This window comes from Toxotes jaculatrix, chromosome 14 (genome assembly GCF_017976425.1).
Source record: "Toxotes jaculatrix isolate fToxJac2 chromosome 14, fToxJac2.pri, whole genome shotgun sequence".
NCBI lineage: Eukaryota > Metazoa > Chordata > Actinopteri > Toxotidae > Toxotes > Toxotes jaculatrix.
The window spans coordinates 15,105,916-15,122,345 of record NC_054407.1 but is presented as its reverse complement, the minus strand read 5'-3'; the positions used below and the strand labels follow the sequence as shown (position 1 = coordinate 15,122,345).

Sequence of the window (16,430 nt, the reverse complement as noted above, 5' to 3'; positions counted from 1 at the left end):
CTAATGCATACTATTTCAAGTCAGCCTCTTGAGCTAAACTTCAGCATTTGCAGTTAACAAAACGTTTTTTTTTTCTTAAAAAAATAGAAGGAAACATACATGACTCAAGCTGCAATAAACTAAGAATAAAAATAGCTAAATTAATTTTGAGGGCATAGTGAAGTTGAAGTCAACAAGCACATTTTAAAATAACATGACATTACATTCTAAAAAAGCCATATGTTGATATGAGCTATGAAAAATATATCCATTCAAAATGTATGCGTTAGAAGAAAAAGAATTATACTCAAAAATATGCACGATATTCAAACACCAAATCACCAAAAACTGCAAATAATCAAAACGTTTGAATGAATCAGATTCAGCATTTGAACAACTCTCCCAATATCTAATAAGTAGCAGAAAAGCAAACTGTTAAAAATGTACTCAAATTGCATAGGAACTTCGAGTTATAATGAGAGTTTTTCTGTGCTGTGCTTTAAGAGAGACTGTTGGAGCTGAAGGAAGAGAAGCTGTAGGTGTAAGTAGAGGAGTAATCCACACTGCCCCTACGAGATCCACTCCTGGAGCCAGCACGGGAACCAGCCCTGGACCCAGAGCGAGATCCTGGGTTAGAGACATTGTAAGGGCTGCTGATTCCCTTAGTGGACATTGAGGAAGCCTGCAGCATCTTCATGCCATTGCTTTCCTCTACCATGCAGTTGTCCATGGCTTCCTTGTAGGAGATCTTCAGTTTTGTCTTGGGACAGGTCAGGTTTTTCTGGTGGTTCCGTGTATCCTGAAGCTTCTGGGCCCCTTGACCATCCAGCCACCCCTTGCGGATAGCCTCTTCAATGGTAATGCGACGTCCAGAGCCAGGCTCAACCAGGCCTCCTGTCAGGTACTGAAACTCCAAAAATCTCTGACCTGCCTCATAAGGCAGCCATGTCTCCTTTACTGCTTCTGCTGCAGACATCTTTCTTTTAGTCTTCACATCCTCAAAACCAACATAGGCTTTCTGAGCAGGTTTCAGCTTATTAGCCATGCTTTCTTCAATGATGCTCTGATGGACAGCATCCTGCAGTGACAGTCTCTCGCCAGTGGCAGGGTTGATAATACCACCTGTGCATGCCTGGGCCTCAAGCAACCTCTGTGCTGTAATAGTGTCAACTATGCCTCTTCGGAGCCCTTCAGGAATTGTTATCTTCTCCAGTGTCTCTGTGTCAAATATGGCTGCCACAGGGCTCTGGTCATCAAACATCTCAGGGGGAGAGACAGTAATAGAAATACTGCTGAAGCGTTTGCGGACAGTTGGGGAGGATGGTGTAGCCTGGGTGGGGCTGCTGCAGGTGACCATGTCATCAACACTGCTGGCTGAAATGGTCATCTCAGTGCTGCTGGTTCTACTGGTAATTTTGTCAGCAAACTGGGTCAAGGTGAGCATTCCAGAACGATACTGATCAAAAGACGTCTGGTCAATGATCCCACGCTCCACACAGTCCTGGATGTCGTACTGGGTTCCTGTTTTCCTATCCACTATCACCAAACGTGCAGCACCATCTGGTCCCTTGACAGTTATTTCCTCCCACTCACATTCTTGCTCGGACAGGTCCAGGAAGGTGTCATAGTCAATCAGCTCCCGGTGATATGCCTCCCTCACTGACATCTCCAGTCCAGTGTCTGGGTCAACAATCACAACCCGTCTTTTGCGGAGGATATTGGTACGGCTTTCCTGCGATTTCTGGGGCTTCCTCTTGTCTTTGAGGGGTAGGAGTATAAGGCCTGTTTTGGCATCTTTGATGCACCTGTCCTTCAGCTGAAGATATGTTAGATTTTCCTTGGTATTAGGGTCAAAGAACCCCTTTGTGTCATCTCCTTCATAAGTTAGGATCTCATTCATCTCCTCATCAAAATACCCCCTTTTATAGGCAACAGCGACATCAATACGGTGGCTCTCAATGGGGTCAATAATCCCACCGCTGGCAATCTGAGCCTCAAGCAGACGGATTCCATGACCTTTCTCAATAAGTTCTTTCTCAATAGCCTGGAAGAGGGAGATTGTCTTTCCTGTGGATGGGTCTTTGTATCCAGTTACTGCCTTCTCTGCAGACAACAGCTTATTCTTAAACTCTTTCCCTATCAGGCCTCTCTTTGTAGCTTCCTCCACTGTCAAGAAGACATTGTTGACTGGATCAACAATGAAGCCAGAAGAAGCCTGGGCCTCAAGAAGCTCCAGAGTGGTTCCTCTCATCAGCAGACCTTCCTTCATTGCTTGATAGAAAGGCAGGATTCGGTCATTGGCCTCGTCGTAGATACCTGCAATACAGGTAGAGCCATAGAGGAAGGACTTCAGCTTTTCTTCAATTTCTTTGATGGTGAGCTTGCCTTCATCAAGTTTAATCAAATCAGTTTCATCCAACAGCTCAGCCTTGATGAGCTCTGTGACAGAGACATCTTTACGGATACCCTTTATTTTGTGTGCAATATGCTTTTCTGGGCCACGTAGCAGAAGCAAGCCAGAAACAGGTTCCATTGTACATTTTTTCCTAAGGTCGTTATAGCTTATCTTCTCTCCTGTCGCAGGATCCAGGTAGCAGGCAGGTTTTTTGTGCAAAGCCCCGTAGAGCTCTTCATCAATAAGATTGCGATCCAAGGCCAGATCCTTTGGAAGGTAGACACTCAGAACAGGATCCAATATGCCTCCCACAGAATCCTGAGCCTGTAGTAAGCGGATGGTTGTTTCTTTGTCTATGCGGCCCTGTTTGCAAGCCTGACCCACAGATAATACTTTGCCAGTGTATGGATCTTTGAAGCCTGTGCTAGCTGCTTCAGCTGTCACCAAGATGTCTCTGTCTTCTGTGTCTACAATCCCTCGGGAACAGGCAGTATCCACAGGCATCTTTTCATTAAATTTGGGGTCCACTATGTAGCCTGTTGCTGCTTGAGCTTCTAGAAGCATGAGGGCGCTCTCTGGGCTGAGGAGGTCCTTGTTTTTAGCTTCAGTGAATGGCATTTTCCCTTGAGAACTTGTCATACCAGCAATAATGCCAGTACCCTTCAGACTAAGTTGGATGTCCACAGCTACCTCATTTACGGTCTTCTGTCCCTTTAGGAGCTGGTCTAGAGTGGTTTTACTTATTATACCGCAATCGTAAAGCTGGTGGGCTGTGACTTTGCGGCGCACCCCATCAAAAGTTAACTTGGACGGATCAACTAATGGGACCTTCTCATCTGTCTGGGTCTGCCTGCTCAGAGTGCATGGTCTCTGCTGTAGCCTCTGAATCTCTCTCTCCAGGACATCTCTCTTGAGTGCTAGGTCTGATGCCTCCTTTTCAGAGCTCAGCAGCCGGCTCTTGTACCTCTCTTCAACAATCTTTAACTCCCTCATGAGCCTCTCAATCTCATTCTTCAGGGACAGCCTCTCACGATCAGCCTTGTCTCTGTCTGATTCATACTGCCTAATCTGGCTGTCCCTCAGTTCATACTGGCTTTTCATAGTGTTGAAATCCTTGAGGATGGAACTGTTTTCATCCTTCAGCCGCTGTTTGTTGCGAAGCTCAGTCTCTAGTGTCAGCTTGATGCGGCTGAGCTCCTCCTCTATGCGCTGCTGACGATTCTTGTCCTGCTCCAGCAATTTAAGCTTGGATAGCAAACTGTCCTTCTCCAGCAGCAGCTCACTGTATTTGCTCTGGGACTCATGCACCACCATGGATGTCTATGGAGAGATAAAAGAACACATTATAATATCTGTACAAAAGTGTCAAAATATTCTTTCCATGTATTCAAGAAGCCAAAACTCTGATCAATTAAATAATACATATAGAGTACACATGAAATTTCTTAGCATCTTGTTGTACTGTAAGAGATTATCATACAAAATTATAACTTCTTTAATTTGTGATGTTGCAATCCAATTTCATGTCCTTCAATTGTCAATGATGTTGGAACTAACTGATTTTGTACATATGCACAGAAATGTGTGCATGCATTTTTTAAATATCTGTTAGTATACAGTGTTTAAAAATGATTGTAATCATAGAATGAGTAAAGTTCAGTGACATAATGTGCAAAGTAAAAGGGGTAAACAACATGCAGATCTAAGCAGAAGCATTTGCTAATACGTGAATTCCATGCAAAACTCCTGAAATAAGTCATCTTGAGTATTGTCACAGATACGGCAGGGCTACTTTGAAAGCAGTTTCAGTCTTAATGCACCTATAACAATTCATGCAAAAGCAGAAAAAAATTAGTTGAATTATGTGGAGATGATCCTTCGGTGCAATCAAAAATACCTCAATCGATTGCTTTTGGAATTTGTCTATTTCCAATTTAAGCTTTTCTCTCTCCTTGGTCAGGTCACTGATGAGAGCCTGGAGCTCCACTGTCCTCTTGGTACTACTCTGAAGCTGGACATGCAAGGCTGAGATCTGAGTGGCACTTTCTCCATCAATAGTGTCTTTGGAAAGCTTCAGCTCATCTCTCTCCTGTCTAACTGCCCTCAGCTCCTCCTCCAACCTCAGTCTCTCCTTTGTCAGGTTCTGTGTCAGAGTCTTCAGCTTTTCGATCTCTGTAGTGTATTCATTAAGCTGGCGGCTCTTCTCCTCAATGGTCTTATACAGACTCTCATTACGTTGGTTGAGCTCATGAATTCGGGCCTGTTCCTGCAGGAGCTTCTGTTTCAGTGTCTTCAGCTCAGCTGTTACAGCTGCCAATTCCTCCTTGGTGAGTTTATGCTCCCTCATGCTCTTGTCCAGAGCCTCTTGTAGGGCCCTCAGGTCTTGCTCATACTTCCTTCCTGAGGTGGAAACCTCTAGCTGAACAGATTTCAGTGTATTAATTGTGGTAGTGTGCTCTCTGCAGGTAACTGTCATCCTCTCCAGCTCAGCCTCCATCCTCTTTCTACGGGTGAACTCCTCTTGGTTTGCCTTCTTTTGCTTCTCCAACTCAGCCTCCATCCCATCCAGAGAGCACTGAAGTTCACGGATACGGCTTTGCAGCCTGGCAGAATTCTGCTCGGCTTTGCTTTTCTCACTGGTTTGCTTATCCAGCTCCACTCGGGTAATGCGGATCTCCTGCTCAGTCACTTTAAGCTTGTTAATTGCCTCAAGATAGGATATGTTCTTTGCCTTCAGCTCTGACTCAGCTTGTTTTAAGTGACTGATTTCCAATTCCAGAGCTCTCCTCTTCTTCCCCTCTTCATCCAGGTTAAATGTTAGCATGCTGATCTGTCTGGACTTTTCCTGATTGTTTTTGGTGGCTTCCTTTACTTTAAGCTCATTCTCTTCTCTCTGCTGCCTGAGGGTTCTCAACTGCACCTCCAGCTCACTGCGCATCCTTGTTTCCTGTGCCACTGAGGCCCTCTGCTGGCTGGCCTCCTGCTCTGCTCTGGACTTCTGCTCTTCGGTGTGAGCTATGGACTGTTTCAGTCTCCTCAGCTCCTCCTCTAGATCTCTCTTCTCAACAGTCAGTCTGTCAACTTGCTGTCTCAGTTCTGCTGTATCTTCTTCTTTCTGTTGTGATGCTTTCAGGATCGTCGTCTTGGTAACATGGATCTCTTTCTCAAATGTGTGCTTAAGTTGATTAATCTCCTGGGTGCACTGTGTTCTTACCTTTGAGATATCTGATTCAGCATTTCGTCGACGCGTCGCCTCCTCTTCTAGCAGTAACTTCATCCTCTCCAGTTCACGTTCTTTGTCCTTCACAGTCTTCTCTAAGTCAATCTTGATCCAGTTGAGCTCTTCCAGTTCTTTCTGTCTGCGGCGAACAGACGCCTCATACTCTTCTTGCTGGCTGGTGTAGCGCTCCTCCGCCAGCCTTCTTTTCCTGTTTTCCTCATCCAGCTGGTATTTAATGCGGGTCAGCTGGCTGTTAAGATCTTGAAGCTGGCTTTGTGTGCTGTCCAGGTTCTCCTTGGCAGCACTGACTTGCATTGCTGTGGTCATCTTCACTTTCTCCATAGAAATTAGCTCCTCTTTTGATTGAGTGAGTTCCAGCTTGTAGCGGGACAAAGCATCCTCCAGAGACTTGTTTTTCTGATTATGATCCTGGATGTCCTCCTTAAGACGCCTCAGCTCCTCCTCTAGCATCTCAATTTTGGTGTTCCTGATCTGAGGAGAGCAGCAGAAAAACCTTCAGTCACCTACTTTCATAATGTTAAACAAACCCATTTGTTCATCTATCTTACATTTATCATACCTTTTTGTTGGCATAACAGTGATCAGTGAATTATAAATGAAAATCCAATACTTACCTTCAGCTCTTCCATGTTCTTCAGCATCTCCCCTAGGAACTTGTAGTAGTCACTAGAGCGGGTTAGAAGCTCTATGTACCGGGACTGGAGGTCAGCCGCCTGATGGAATTAAAATTAGTGGATGAATACTGATGTCAAGTGTTCAGGTGTTAATGACATTCCAATTATATCTTTCAATGACACATCCAATTAAGGGATTAACTTTTAAATCGGCAGTGTTACATGAGCTAATAATACACCAGAAATGACCTGTGTTTAAATGATATTTAATAAAGAGATGAACTAATCCCTTAAATAAGTAGTAACTACAATAAGTCTCATTTGGCTGCCAAATGTGTGTTAATAACTCATAAATGAAAATCTGATTAGTGTGACTGAATGACAAGTCAGTGCTCATACCTCTTGTCTAACCACAGAGGCAGGGGACTGCAGCATTGTTCTCTTGATAGGAATATTAAGCAGAGTTTCCAGGCCCGAACTGTAGGAAGCCAGCTGCAACTCATAGTCCTGAAAATACACAACACATCACAGACTTCACTGCTCTGTACCGTAGTTACTTGTGTGCTGTCTTAGCAATATACATGACAATATTTGAAACTGAAAGGAAACAGTGCACATAAATGGACTACCAACCTTTATGGATGCAGCACAGGTGTCTGCATTTTTCTGCACATCCTCTACTTTCTCCTTCTTTCCTTTAATTTCAGTGTGAAGTGCCTGTGAAAAAAGAAAAGGAGGCATTAAATTATCAGATTATCCAGTCTGTGATTCTTCTAAGACATCCAGTACTTTATCAGACAAGAACTGCAATGAAATTATTACAAGTGGTTATTCAACATTTTTTTCAATTAATTTTCTAAATTTTCAGTTAGTGAGTCAAATTTCAGCATTTTGGCATCTCAGTTAAAGTACAATAGGTGTATATATCCAATTCAAAAACAAATTGGTGCAGTTCAAACATTATCACTGATTCCAATGTGGGGATGTAAACAAGGAAATACGTGCCTTCTGCTGGTTGAGGTGGTCCATTAGGGTCTGGATGTCACTGAGTTTAACCATCTGAAGGTTGTCCTGGCGCTTCCTGGCATTGTCTATCCACTGTTCCAAGGAAGTGCTGTTCTGCTGATAATGTTTCAGCTGTTTCTCCTGCTTCTCCAAATCCCACATTCTGAGGAGGAAAAAGTAGGAGGCAGAGGAAGGGATGAAAGGCTATGTTTAATGTAGTTACCAGAAATGACAAACAGAGGATATGGAAAAACATCTGGAGATACTGAAGAAATGTGTGCATGTACAGACTATACCACTATACCTGCTATCAATCTGGGTTTGGATCCGGCGCCAGCGGTCAGACAGCTGACTCACCAGGTCTGAGTATTTAGACAAGTCCACGTCACACTTGTGGAAGGACTCAGAAATTTGACCATTCCAGTGAATTGCTTTAGCCAGGTCAGACTCCATAGCTGTCAGCAGGTCTCTTTTTTGCTCCAGATCACTCCTCATTTGCTTTAATACAGAATCACAAAAAATATACACAAGTGATTTAAGCGAGCAGGTACAATTACTGGTTTTACTGTTCTACATTAGTTTACATTTTGTACTATTGGAGACATCAGTCTAAACTAAATATGGAAAGTGTGTCAAACCTTTAGCGTGCTCCGATAGTTTTCCACCTCCCGAAGGTCCAGAGAGGTGGTCTCCTTCTCTGTGAGGCGGGCCTCATGGACTTTAATGATATCCTCAGCCTGAAAAAGGCTCTGAAGCAAAGCCTTAAGAGCTGACAGCCTGTTGACGACACACGATCATTAGACTAAATGCAACAAATAATGAGATGAAAACTGCTTTTAATCTGTAATGAGAACAGTGGAATAAATAAAAAGGTGTGTGATTAGAGTAAAAGAATGTACCTTTGAAGGTAGGCTGAGTAGAGACCCTGCAGACCTCCCAGTTTTTGGTTGATGATTTCTAGTTCAGAGCGGAGGAACTTGGCTTGCTCGGAGTCTGCTGGTATCCCTTCCAGCTGCTTTATAATCTTCTCTCTTAGGCGCAGGTACTGATCATGAATGGAGTCCAAATCTTGGTGCACAGTCTGGAAATCAATATTTCATACTAAAGTATAAGTTCAATTCAACCTTTTATTTTTTTTTTTACAAAAAGAGCACTTTACAAAAGTAACTTTTCTTGTGGTAAGTTGTGCACAGAAGCAGTTTGTAAATCTACACTTTATATATTTTTGCCTATATTTTTGCAGATTTTGAAATGGAAAGATGAACCTCACTTTCAATTAGATGAATGAAAAAATAAATGAATGGTTACATACCTGCAGCTTCTGGATGTGCACTGAGCAGTGGTGCACACTGTTGTCCCCCATGGGAATATGGAGATGACTGGTGAGACCGGACTCAGCCAGCTCCAGCCTGCGTCGAATTTCTTGCAGGCTACTGAGCAGGGTAAGGCTGAGGGTAGAAGTGGAAACCTTGTGTGTCTGAGATGGTTTTGGGGGTTCAGGCTTCACCGCTTCGCCCCCTTTATTGGCTGATGGGAAATTAGAAAAATATCAAATTAAAGTGAAAAAAATAATACTCCCTTTGCATTTATAGGACTGACAAGTTAGGGATAAGGTAAAGACATTTTACCCTCATTGTAAGAAGGCAGCTGGATGATCAATGTATCGTAATAGCTCTGGGCTTTATCAAAGTGGCCCTGGATGGATTTCTTATCCTCCTCCCCAAACATCTCCGAACCCTGGCTGGTACGCAGGAACTCTTGGTAGTGAGTTTCCAGTCTTTTAATGACACTGCGGTACTCCTCAGGACGCATCTTGGACAACTGTCAGGAAACAGGGAGAGGTCAGGTTAAGCAAAAGACACGAATAGTAAGCAAACTAAATAAAGCAAAGAAGAAACAGAATTAATTCAAGCCTTGTTTGCTACGAAAACAATAAGTTATTTTTAAAGTAAAACTAAGATGGTGATTGCATTCTTTTTGACATCTTACCATGCTGACAGTGAGAGAGTTGATGTAATTGATGTCTTTGAGGCAATACTGCCACGAGATGAGACTCTTGATGTTGATGTAGAGCTGATTCCAGATGCCCATGATGGCTTCATAATACTGCTCATTCCTAGGGAACAGAACAAGCCATCAATCACTCAGTATAAAAGAAACCACAATCCATAATAACTAAGGACTAGATGATAAAGAAACATAAATGCATGCCTAGTACATTTCCGTTCAATTAAAAATGTTTTATGTGGAGTCTTAGGACTTAAGCAGAGGCTACATGAAGAACACATTATGTACAGTTATATTTATAATTCTTTATAGAATCTATTGGACACTATCAATAACATATATATAATGGCAAAATCAAGGCCATTTTTGTAGTGACTAGAAATGTGAGGCCCTACAAGCTACACAGTTTATGAACCCTAACATAACATGACAAGTTTTGAAATACCATAACCAATACCTGAACAGTATTTTTTTCAGACCATGTTTGACCTAGATTCTTCACTGTATGTTTCTTACTTGTTGGCGAGGCCAATGCTGAGCGGGTTTGGTGGGGGGATGAGCAGACACACAGAGGGAATCAACATATCCAGACCTCCAGGTCCTGTCACAAGCCACTTGCTGCGCTGCGAGTTGTCCTTCAGGATACCCTCATTCCCTTTTAAAATCCCTTTCTGTAACATAAAACCAAACATACAAACAGAGAAAACACTGTTACGCTTGTAATATTTAACTTCATCCTCTGTGTCTGTATGTATATGTGTGTGTGTGTGTGTGTGTGTCTGTGTGTGTTTGTCTGTGAGAGAGCATATATCCCACCTGGTCTTGTTTAAAGTCACATAAGGCCTGGACGAGGACAGGGCTGCTGCTCTTCTCCTCAGGGTTACGAGGTTTCAGCCTGACAATGGTCTTAGACTTGTTGACCAGACTTTGGACCTGTCTTTTATTTTCCATGATTCGCTCCCTCTCTCTCTGTGAACAGAAAAAAATCAGATATGTTTTCTTAACTGGGTCACTGTACAATGCAACTATCAGCAGTCACATTTGTTTTGTCATTTTAAGTCACATACTCTACAAGATACATGCAGAAGCATTCTACTTATTCTGTTAAAAAAAAAAACACGCCTAATCAGATGAACAGACATGTAAACTGCTTACACCCAGATCACTCAACAGAACAAACTGACAAAGTTTTGTGCTTCACACCTGCAGGGAAATTTATTTTTCCTGGACTTACCTCCAGGTTTTTCAGGAGTTCAGTGAGGTTATCCAGTGGGGTGTTCTTGTCGCAGGTGAACTTGCTTCGGATAGTCTCATGCTCCTTCTGCAGCTTTGAATAGGTCTCGTTGGCCTCCTTGAAAAACTGAAGATGGCAGCAAAACACTTCGATCAGCGCTAAGATGAAAACATACTGGGCTCTAGAGCCAGAGGAGGACTGAGCACTTACTTGACTGTAGGCAGCATTCTCCTTCAAGTGAACATAGATACACTTGGTGATCTGAAGAAGCCAGCTCCACTGGGTCTGCAAGGTATCCATGTAGGCCTGTGGACACACGTAGAGTCATCAGTACAAAACCACTGAATACTTTGCTGTTTGAGATAGGAAAACACCTGGAAAAAAAACAAAAAAAATGATTACTTCAATCTTATCCGAGGCAGGGTGGTTGTTGTTCAGGAGTCCATCTGCTTTCACCTTCAGCTTGTTTAGCTCCTTCTCCTTCTCCTCCAGGTCCCTCATCAGCCTCTGTCAGAAAAACATAAAGTAAGGAACCCAAATGGCCACAGTGTGGACTCTAAGATTTTAACGATAAAGGAAACAAAAACACATCAAACGTAACGTGTTGTCAGAAAATTAAACTGAGAAAGAAGCACCCAGCTGGTATAAGAGATCAGTCAGAGATCCTTACTGAGTAGCTCTCTTGCTTCTTGGGGATGTACTGGTCGATGTTCTTGTCTCCCCAGTCAAACACAAGTTCCTCTTCCTCCCTGTCATTCACCCACATGATGGCTCGGGAGATTTCCTCAATGATGTTCTGAAGCTCACGCAGCTGACTAATACGGCTGTAGGACATTTTCTGAGATAAACAGAAGGTGAATTTATGAATATGATTTAAAAAGTAGCAAAGGTAATAATGTATAATACTGCTGATTTTGACTAACTAATAAACATTTTTTGGATCTACCTGCAAGCTTTCCCATTCTTGTTCCAGGATGGAAAGGTTGTACTTGTCGCCCCTCTAAAAAAAAATGTAGTTTTTTTGTTATCAGTTTTACATATGATTATAAAATATTAGACATTTACACACATGACGAGAGAAAGACAATTTACCAGTTCATCTCTGGCACGGTCTACTTCCTGGCTCCTTTGGATAGAGCTGTGGGTTTTGTTGTGGCTTAGGATTTGGTTTTCTATGGTGGCTAAGTCATCCCCCCATGGCGATGTCTCAATCATACGCTACAAGAAGCAGAATCATAGTTTATTATTTTTTTAAATACAACTGCTACACACAATTACAATGTCAATATATTATGTGATGCAAGTTTCAAAATAGGAGGTAGGCTCTACTGCTTTACTTTCTTACTGTCAACAAATTCCATGAAAAGATGTCAGGCTTTGGCCACACAGGTAGTAATTGTTAACATAATAAATTCATTGTTTTTGTCTATGAACAGGATTGGTTGAAAAAATAGAATATCACCAGCCTTATCCTATAAGTAAAAAGAATTCAAAATCTCAACAGATAAAACCCCTGCTATTAATTCCTTTCCTTAAATCTGTCTTGTCCACCTTTGTCCTCCAGGTGTCAGCATAAAATCATTCACTCCATTGTTGAGCAGGAAACTATTCCAACTATTCCCCCCCCCCCTTGTTAACAGCCCTGAGCCTTGATAAGGGCTCTGCCAGAAAACCAACCCCAACCAGTCCATGCTCTTTGCTCACATTTTTTTTCTCTCTCTTCTCTGTCAAGGCTTTTGTTCTCTCACCACACCCTTTTCCTTCATGATTTCTAGGCTGTAGCTACACACAACAAGGCTGTTAAAAGAGCCTGACTGGGAGCAGTACAGCTAATGTCTGATGAGGAAAGGTCAACAAAGATAAAAATGGCGGCGGGCAATCATCAGGTGATACGTGTCCAGTTGGAGTTTTATCAAAGGCAGGACCTAAAGTACAAAGGCTGAGAGAGAAATATGTAAAGATACGTTTCTATATCTTGAAAGTGTAACGGAAATGGAGTACTGATGGAAAATGAATGACGAAGTATAGGGAGGTGAGGCTGGAAGTGGTGAAAGAATGACAGGGTGTGTTTTTGGGTTGGGTGGGAGGGCTAGGGAGGTAGAGAGCACAAGGGCGTATTCCCATGAACATGTTAGAGATCGACTGAACTGCCCTGTCCCCATAACAACTGACTCTGTGGAGAGTGTCAGATTTCACACTCCTTTACTTCTGCTTTTCCTTTTGCCTCCACGGCTTCTTCGTCTGCCTCATTCTTTCCCCGCTCTATCGCTCTCTGCCTTCCTCAGTCTCTCTGTCTCTGTCTCTTTCTCCTATGGCAGAGCTCTTTCGTCTTCTTTGTTTCAATCCTTTTGCAACTCTCTTGGCCTCTTTCACTCACGGATCGGGTTTTGGCAGCGGGTCCACATGGTTTCAGTTACAGGAGGTCAGGATAAGCGATAGGCTAAGTGCACCCCCCTCACTCCTCCTCCCTTCACATAGAAAAAAACGGTGCACACTGATGCACCCATACAGGCATGCACACACATGCAGGTGTAGTCATTTCTACTGCCCCAGCAGGTTAAAAACTGCTGGGCACAGAGTCCAAGGTTTTACCAAGACGTGTGAGTGATGTTGTCACTCAATACATCAGGTGGGTATACTGATGCTGATAACAAATCAGTATTATCATTTAAGAAAATTATGAGTAATTGTAAGAAAAGCATAATTTAAAATGAAATAAAAAAGATTTTTTGTTTAACATGTTTTATCTGATGTAGTGAATAACAGCAGAATACAGTTCATTTCATTAAATATCAATTTTTATTTTATGAGTATTCTTATTGTCATACTGATTTCAGTGATATCACCCATAACTGTTGTGTTGTTTATTGTGTTCTTAAATGTCTCTTAAGTATGAAGAGCTCACCTTCTGTTGGGCAATCCAGGCCATGGCATCATTAAAGATCCTCCCCCCATCAAGGGAGCCCACACTGCCCCTGCTTCCTCTTCTGGCCATACCAAGTTGCTGTTGGGTACCAGCGTACATGTTCTGGAGGTGTTCTAAACTGCAGAGTTATACAAAAAAGGAAATACTTTTGTGAATAATCCAAACACGCCCTGATCTCTTGACTTCAAAGAGGTCTGGTGGGCAAATACAGATAAATCACAAGCATGTGCAGCAGACATTAAACTCCTAAGTATAGCTTTCTCTATATAAGGTTTGGTTCAAGTATATTTCACATATAAGAAATTCTGAGGTCAGTCTACAAACCTATTTCTGTTTAGTGCACCTACCTATGTTAAGCTGTAGACATACAAAGCAATGAATGTTCCACATACAAATGCTAACACGCAAATGCAGCACACAAACTTACGAGAGTACGCCTGCACTTTTCAGAGGTGCACGCACACTCATACACGCACACACACTGCATCTTGTCTTACTTTCTGAAAACATCACTAGGTATACGCAGTTGCTGAAGCTCTCGGCCACAGACCCTCAGCTGCTCCAAGGATTCTGCAGCCATAAGCATGTACTTCTCCGCCTCCATAGGTGAACCCCCCTATAAAATCACACAGAAAAAGATCTGAACTCTTGCCACCTTCCAAATTATACTTCATACTTTAAAGTGTGGCTCAGGAAATTACTTGCTTTTCAGGTCACATCTTTCCTTTTATTTTTATTTTTTTTTTACCCTGATCTAATGTGCAAACAGAAAAGCTTACAGCAATGTAGTCTCTTGTACAGTCAACGAGATGTCAACTTTACACCCAAACTAAACAGCCATTTTATCAATTTTCTAACAATCGTTTTTCTACCACTAAAGGTAAAAACAAACAAATGAGATCAGTTGTGATCAGGGTAATTTACACTTACATTCTGGAGAACCATGCTTGCTCTCTGCAGATAATCTTGACACTGGCTGGTCAGGAATAGAGATTTTTGCTGAATAGGGTGTACACTGAAAAGAAAACATAAACACATTATTTCAAAATAATATATAAAGACAGCAGTGTATTTGAAGCACATTCATATATATTTATGTGTACGTATGTGTGTATAGTTTGGTTAAGGATTGTTGCAAAACGGCAGTGAGATGATTTCTCGAGCTCAAGCAGGTTACTCAGCTGTTATCAAAGCAAGTAAATGATTATTAAAACACAACAGACCCACGTTTCTAGGTGAATGTAGCACGGCATAGCAACAATAATGTGTGAAAAGTAATTTCTGGTGAGGAAGAGCCATTCAAAAAATATAAACTGGGTTTTGTGTGTTGTGGGACATGGAAAGGGGTCACCGAAAGGTCACCAATACAAAACTCTCTCTCTCTCTCTCTCTCTCTCTCTCTTTAAAGAACTAAGCAACTCCCCTCATACATAATTTCCTGGATTTCATTTTAACCTCTGCTCACCATGAGTTACGCATTTAACGAGAAACGGCACAGACACAGTCATCACTCTCACTAACATTAGATACTAATATCATAATAACGATGGCAGCGGGAGGACATTTTTAAGGGGTGTGTGCACGTATTGAGCAACAGCTGAGGAATGATACAACTAGGATTACTTACTGTAAATTACGTAAATAAACTGGGAAAATTATCCTTTTTAGCAGTGAGGACAAGACCTGGGATACCTTTGGACTGATGAACAAACTGTTTTTACCCAGCAAGACATTCACTGTGTTATTGTTGTTACAATTAACTCTACAACACAAATAGACTTTACGGTCTTACTGGAACCTGCCTGATGACATTTTTATCGTGTTTTTTCCCCCTCGTGAAATAGTAACCATTTAATCGTACACACAGTCCTAAATAGGTCTTATGGCTTTACTTGGACAGACGTGACATACTATCCTTAAAATGTTTTTGTGAATTTGTAGTTTATGAGTATACTTTTGTTGGCTTTTGTTGGTTTGTAAGAAAGAACTTCCTGAACCTTTTTTTAACACCGTCACATTTGTCAACACACATTTTTTGACTAGTTCATGCACATATACCTATAGGACTCTCGTAAAAGCAACAGGTGATTTCAAAGCTCTTTTACCCCATTCCACCACCTCCGCTCCCGCCGCCCTTGCTGACTTGCACTTTCTGTCCTCCGAACCCCCCGCCGTGCGTGGAGCTCCTGGAGAAGGTGTAGGAGTATCCGCCGTCCGCTGCTTGGAAATCGCCCTGGTAGCCGTTCCCACCGTAAAACATTTCGTTTCGAAAAGCTGAACTCGCCAAATCCGGTCGCGAATGACTTTTCTGGCCCATTGTGGCCAATTTTGAAGTGGAGCCGTACATACTCATTTTTTTTTGTTGTTGTTGTGGTTGTTTTATGTGTTAGTAAAGTTTTGCTCTGCTGTCCTGACAGCGGACAGACCTTGCGCGTTTCCCCTCCCCGTCTCTCCTGTTGCGCAGATAATGGTCTGCTGTGAATAGACGGAAGCTGGTCTCTTTTGGATGGGATAGAAACCACACCTTTTCTGTGTTTACGAAACACTCCTGCAACCACTAGCCTGTGTGGGAAGATCAGTCCGTGTCATTCTGCAAAATTCACTGGAATTTATGTTGCAATAATGTAATCTTGTAATGTGCCATTCTGCTGAGGACTCCCAGTTCTTAAATGGATCCTCAGGCCTCTAACATGTTTATACACACTAGTGTCCTGGTGAGGAGCAGGTGGTATGGTGCACATGTAAACACTCATATCCAGATTTCGGAATATCCTGCCTGGATATTGTTAGAATCATGTCTGCAACCGACCAGGTTTCTCATGTTCTTTGTAAATGCCATATCCTGAATATGCTTTAAAAAAAAAAAAAAACAATACTGAATACTACTGCAACCAATGTAAATTTACTCACTGAACCTCACTTATAAACTCTCTGAATAATTATTCTAAATCCATGTTGTGATTTCTTTCTAGATGTGAGTACCCAGTAAATCTGGAGTATTTGCATTCTTCTTTTTCCCTCTGTCATAG

The 16,430-nt window shown here is 42.2% G+C and overlaps 1 protein-coding gene across 1 annotated transcript; it reads right to left on the bottom strand.

The window, feature by feature from the left end:
• Positions 1-15,881, bottom strand: dspa (desmoplakin a). Its single transcript, XM_041054757.1, has 24 exons — positions 15,507-15,881; positions 14,332-14,416; positions 13,899-14,017; positions 13,381-13,519; positions 11,568-11,693; positions 11,422-11,475; positions 11,146-11,313; positions 10,878-10,982; positions 10,686-10,781; positions 10,476-10,601; positions 10,058-10,210; positions 9,758-9,912; positions 9,224-9,350; positions 8,863-9,055; positions 8,547-8,761; positions 8,134-8,315; positions 7,873-8,011; positions 7,539-7,732; positions 7,235-7,397; positions 6,863-6,946; positions 6,629-6,736; positions 6,230-6,328; positions 4,272-6,086; positions 1-3,694 (listed from the first exon to the last, which is right to left on the bottom strand). The coding sequence occupies exons 1-24, from the start codon at positions 15,752-15,754 to the stop codon at positions 479-481; spliced, it is 8,109 nt and encodes a 2,702-aa protein (XP_040910691.1). The 5' UTR covers positions 15,755-15,881; the 3' UTR covers positions 1-478.
• Positions 15,882-16,430: the final 549 nt, after the last annotated feature.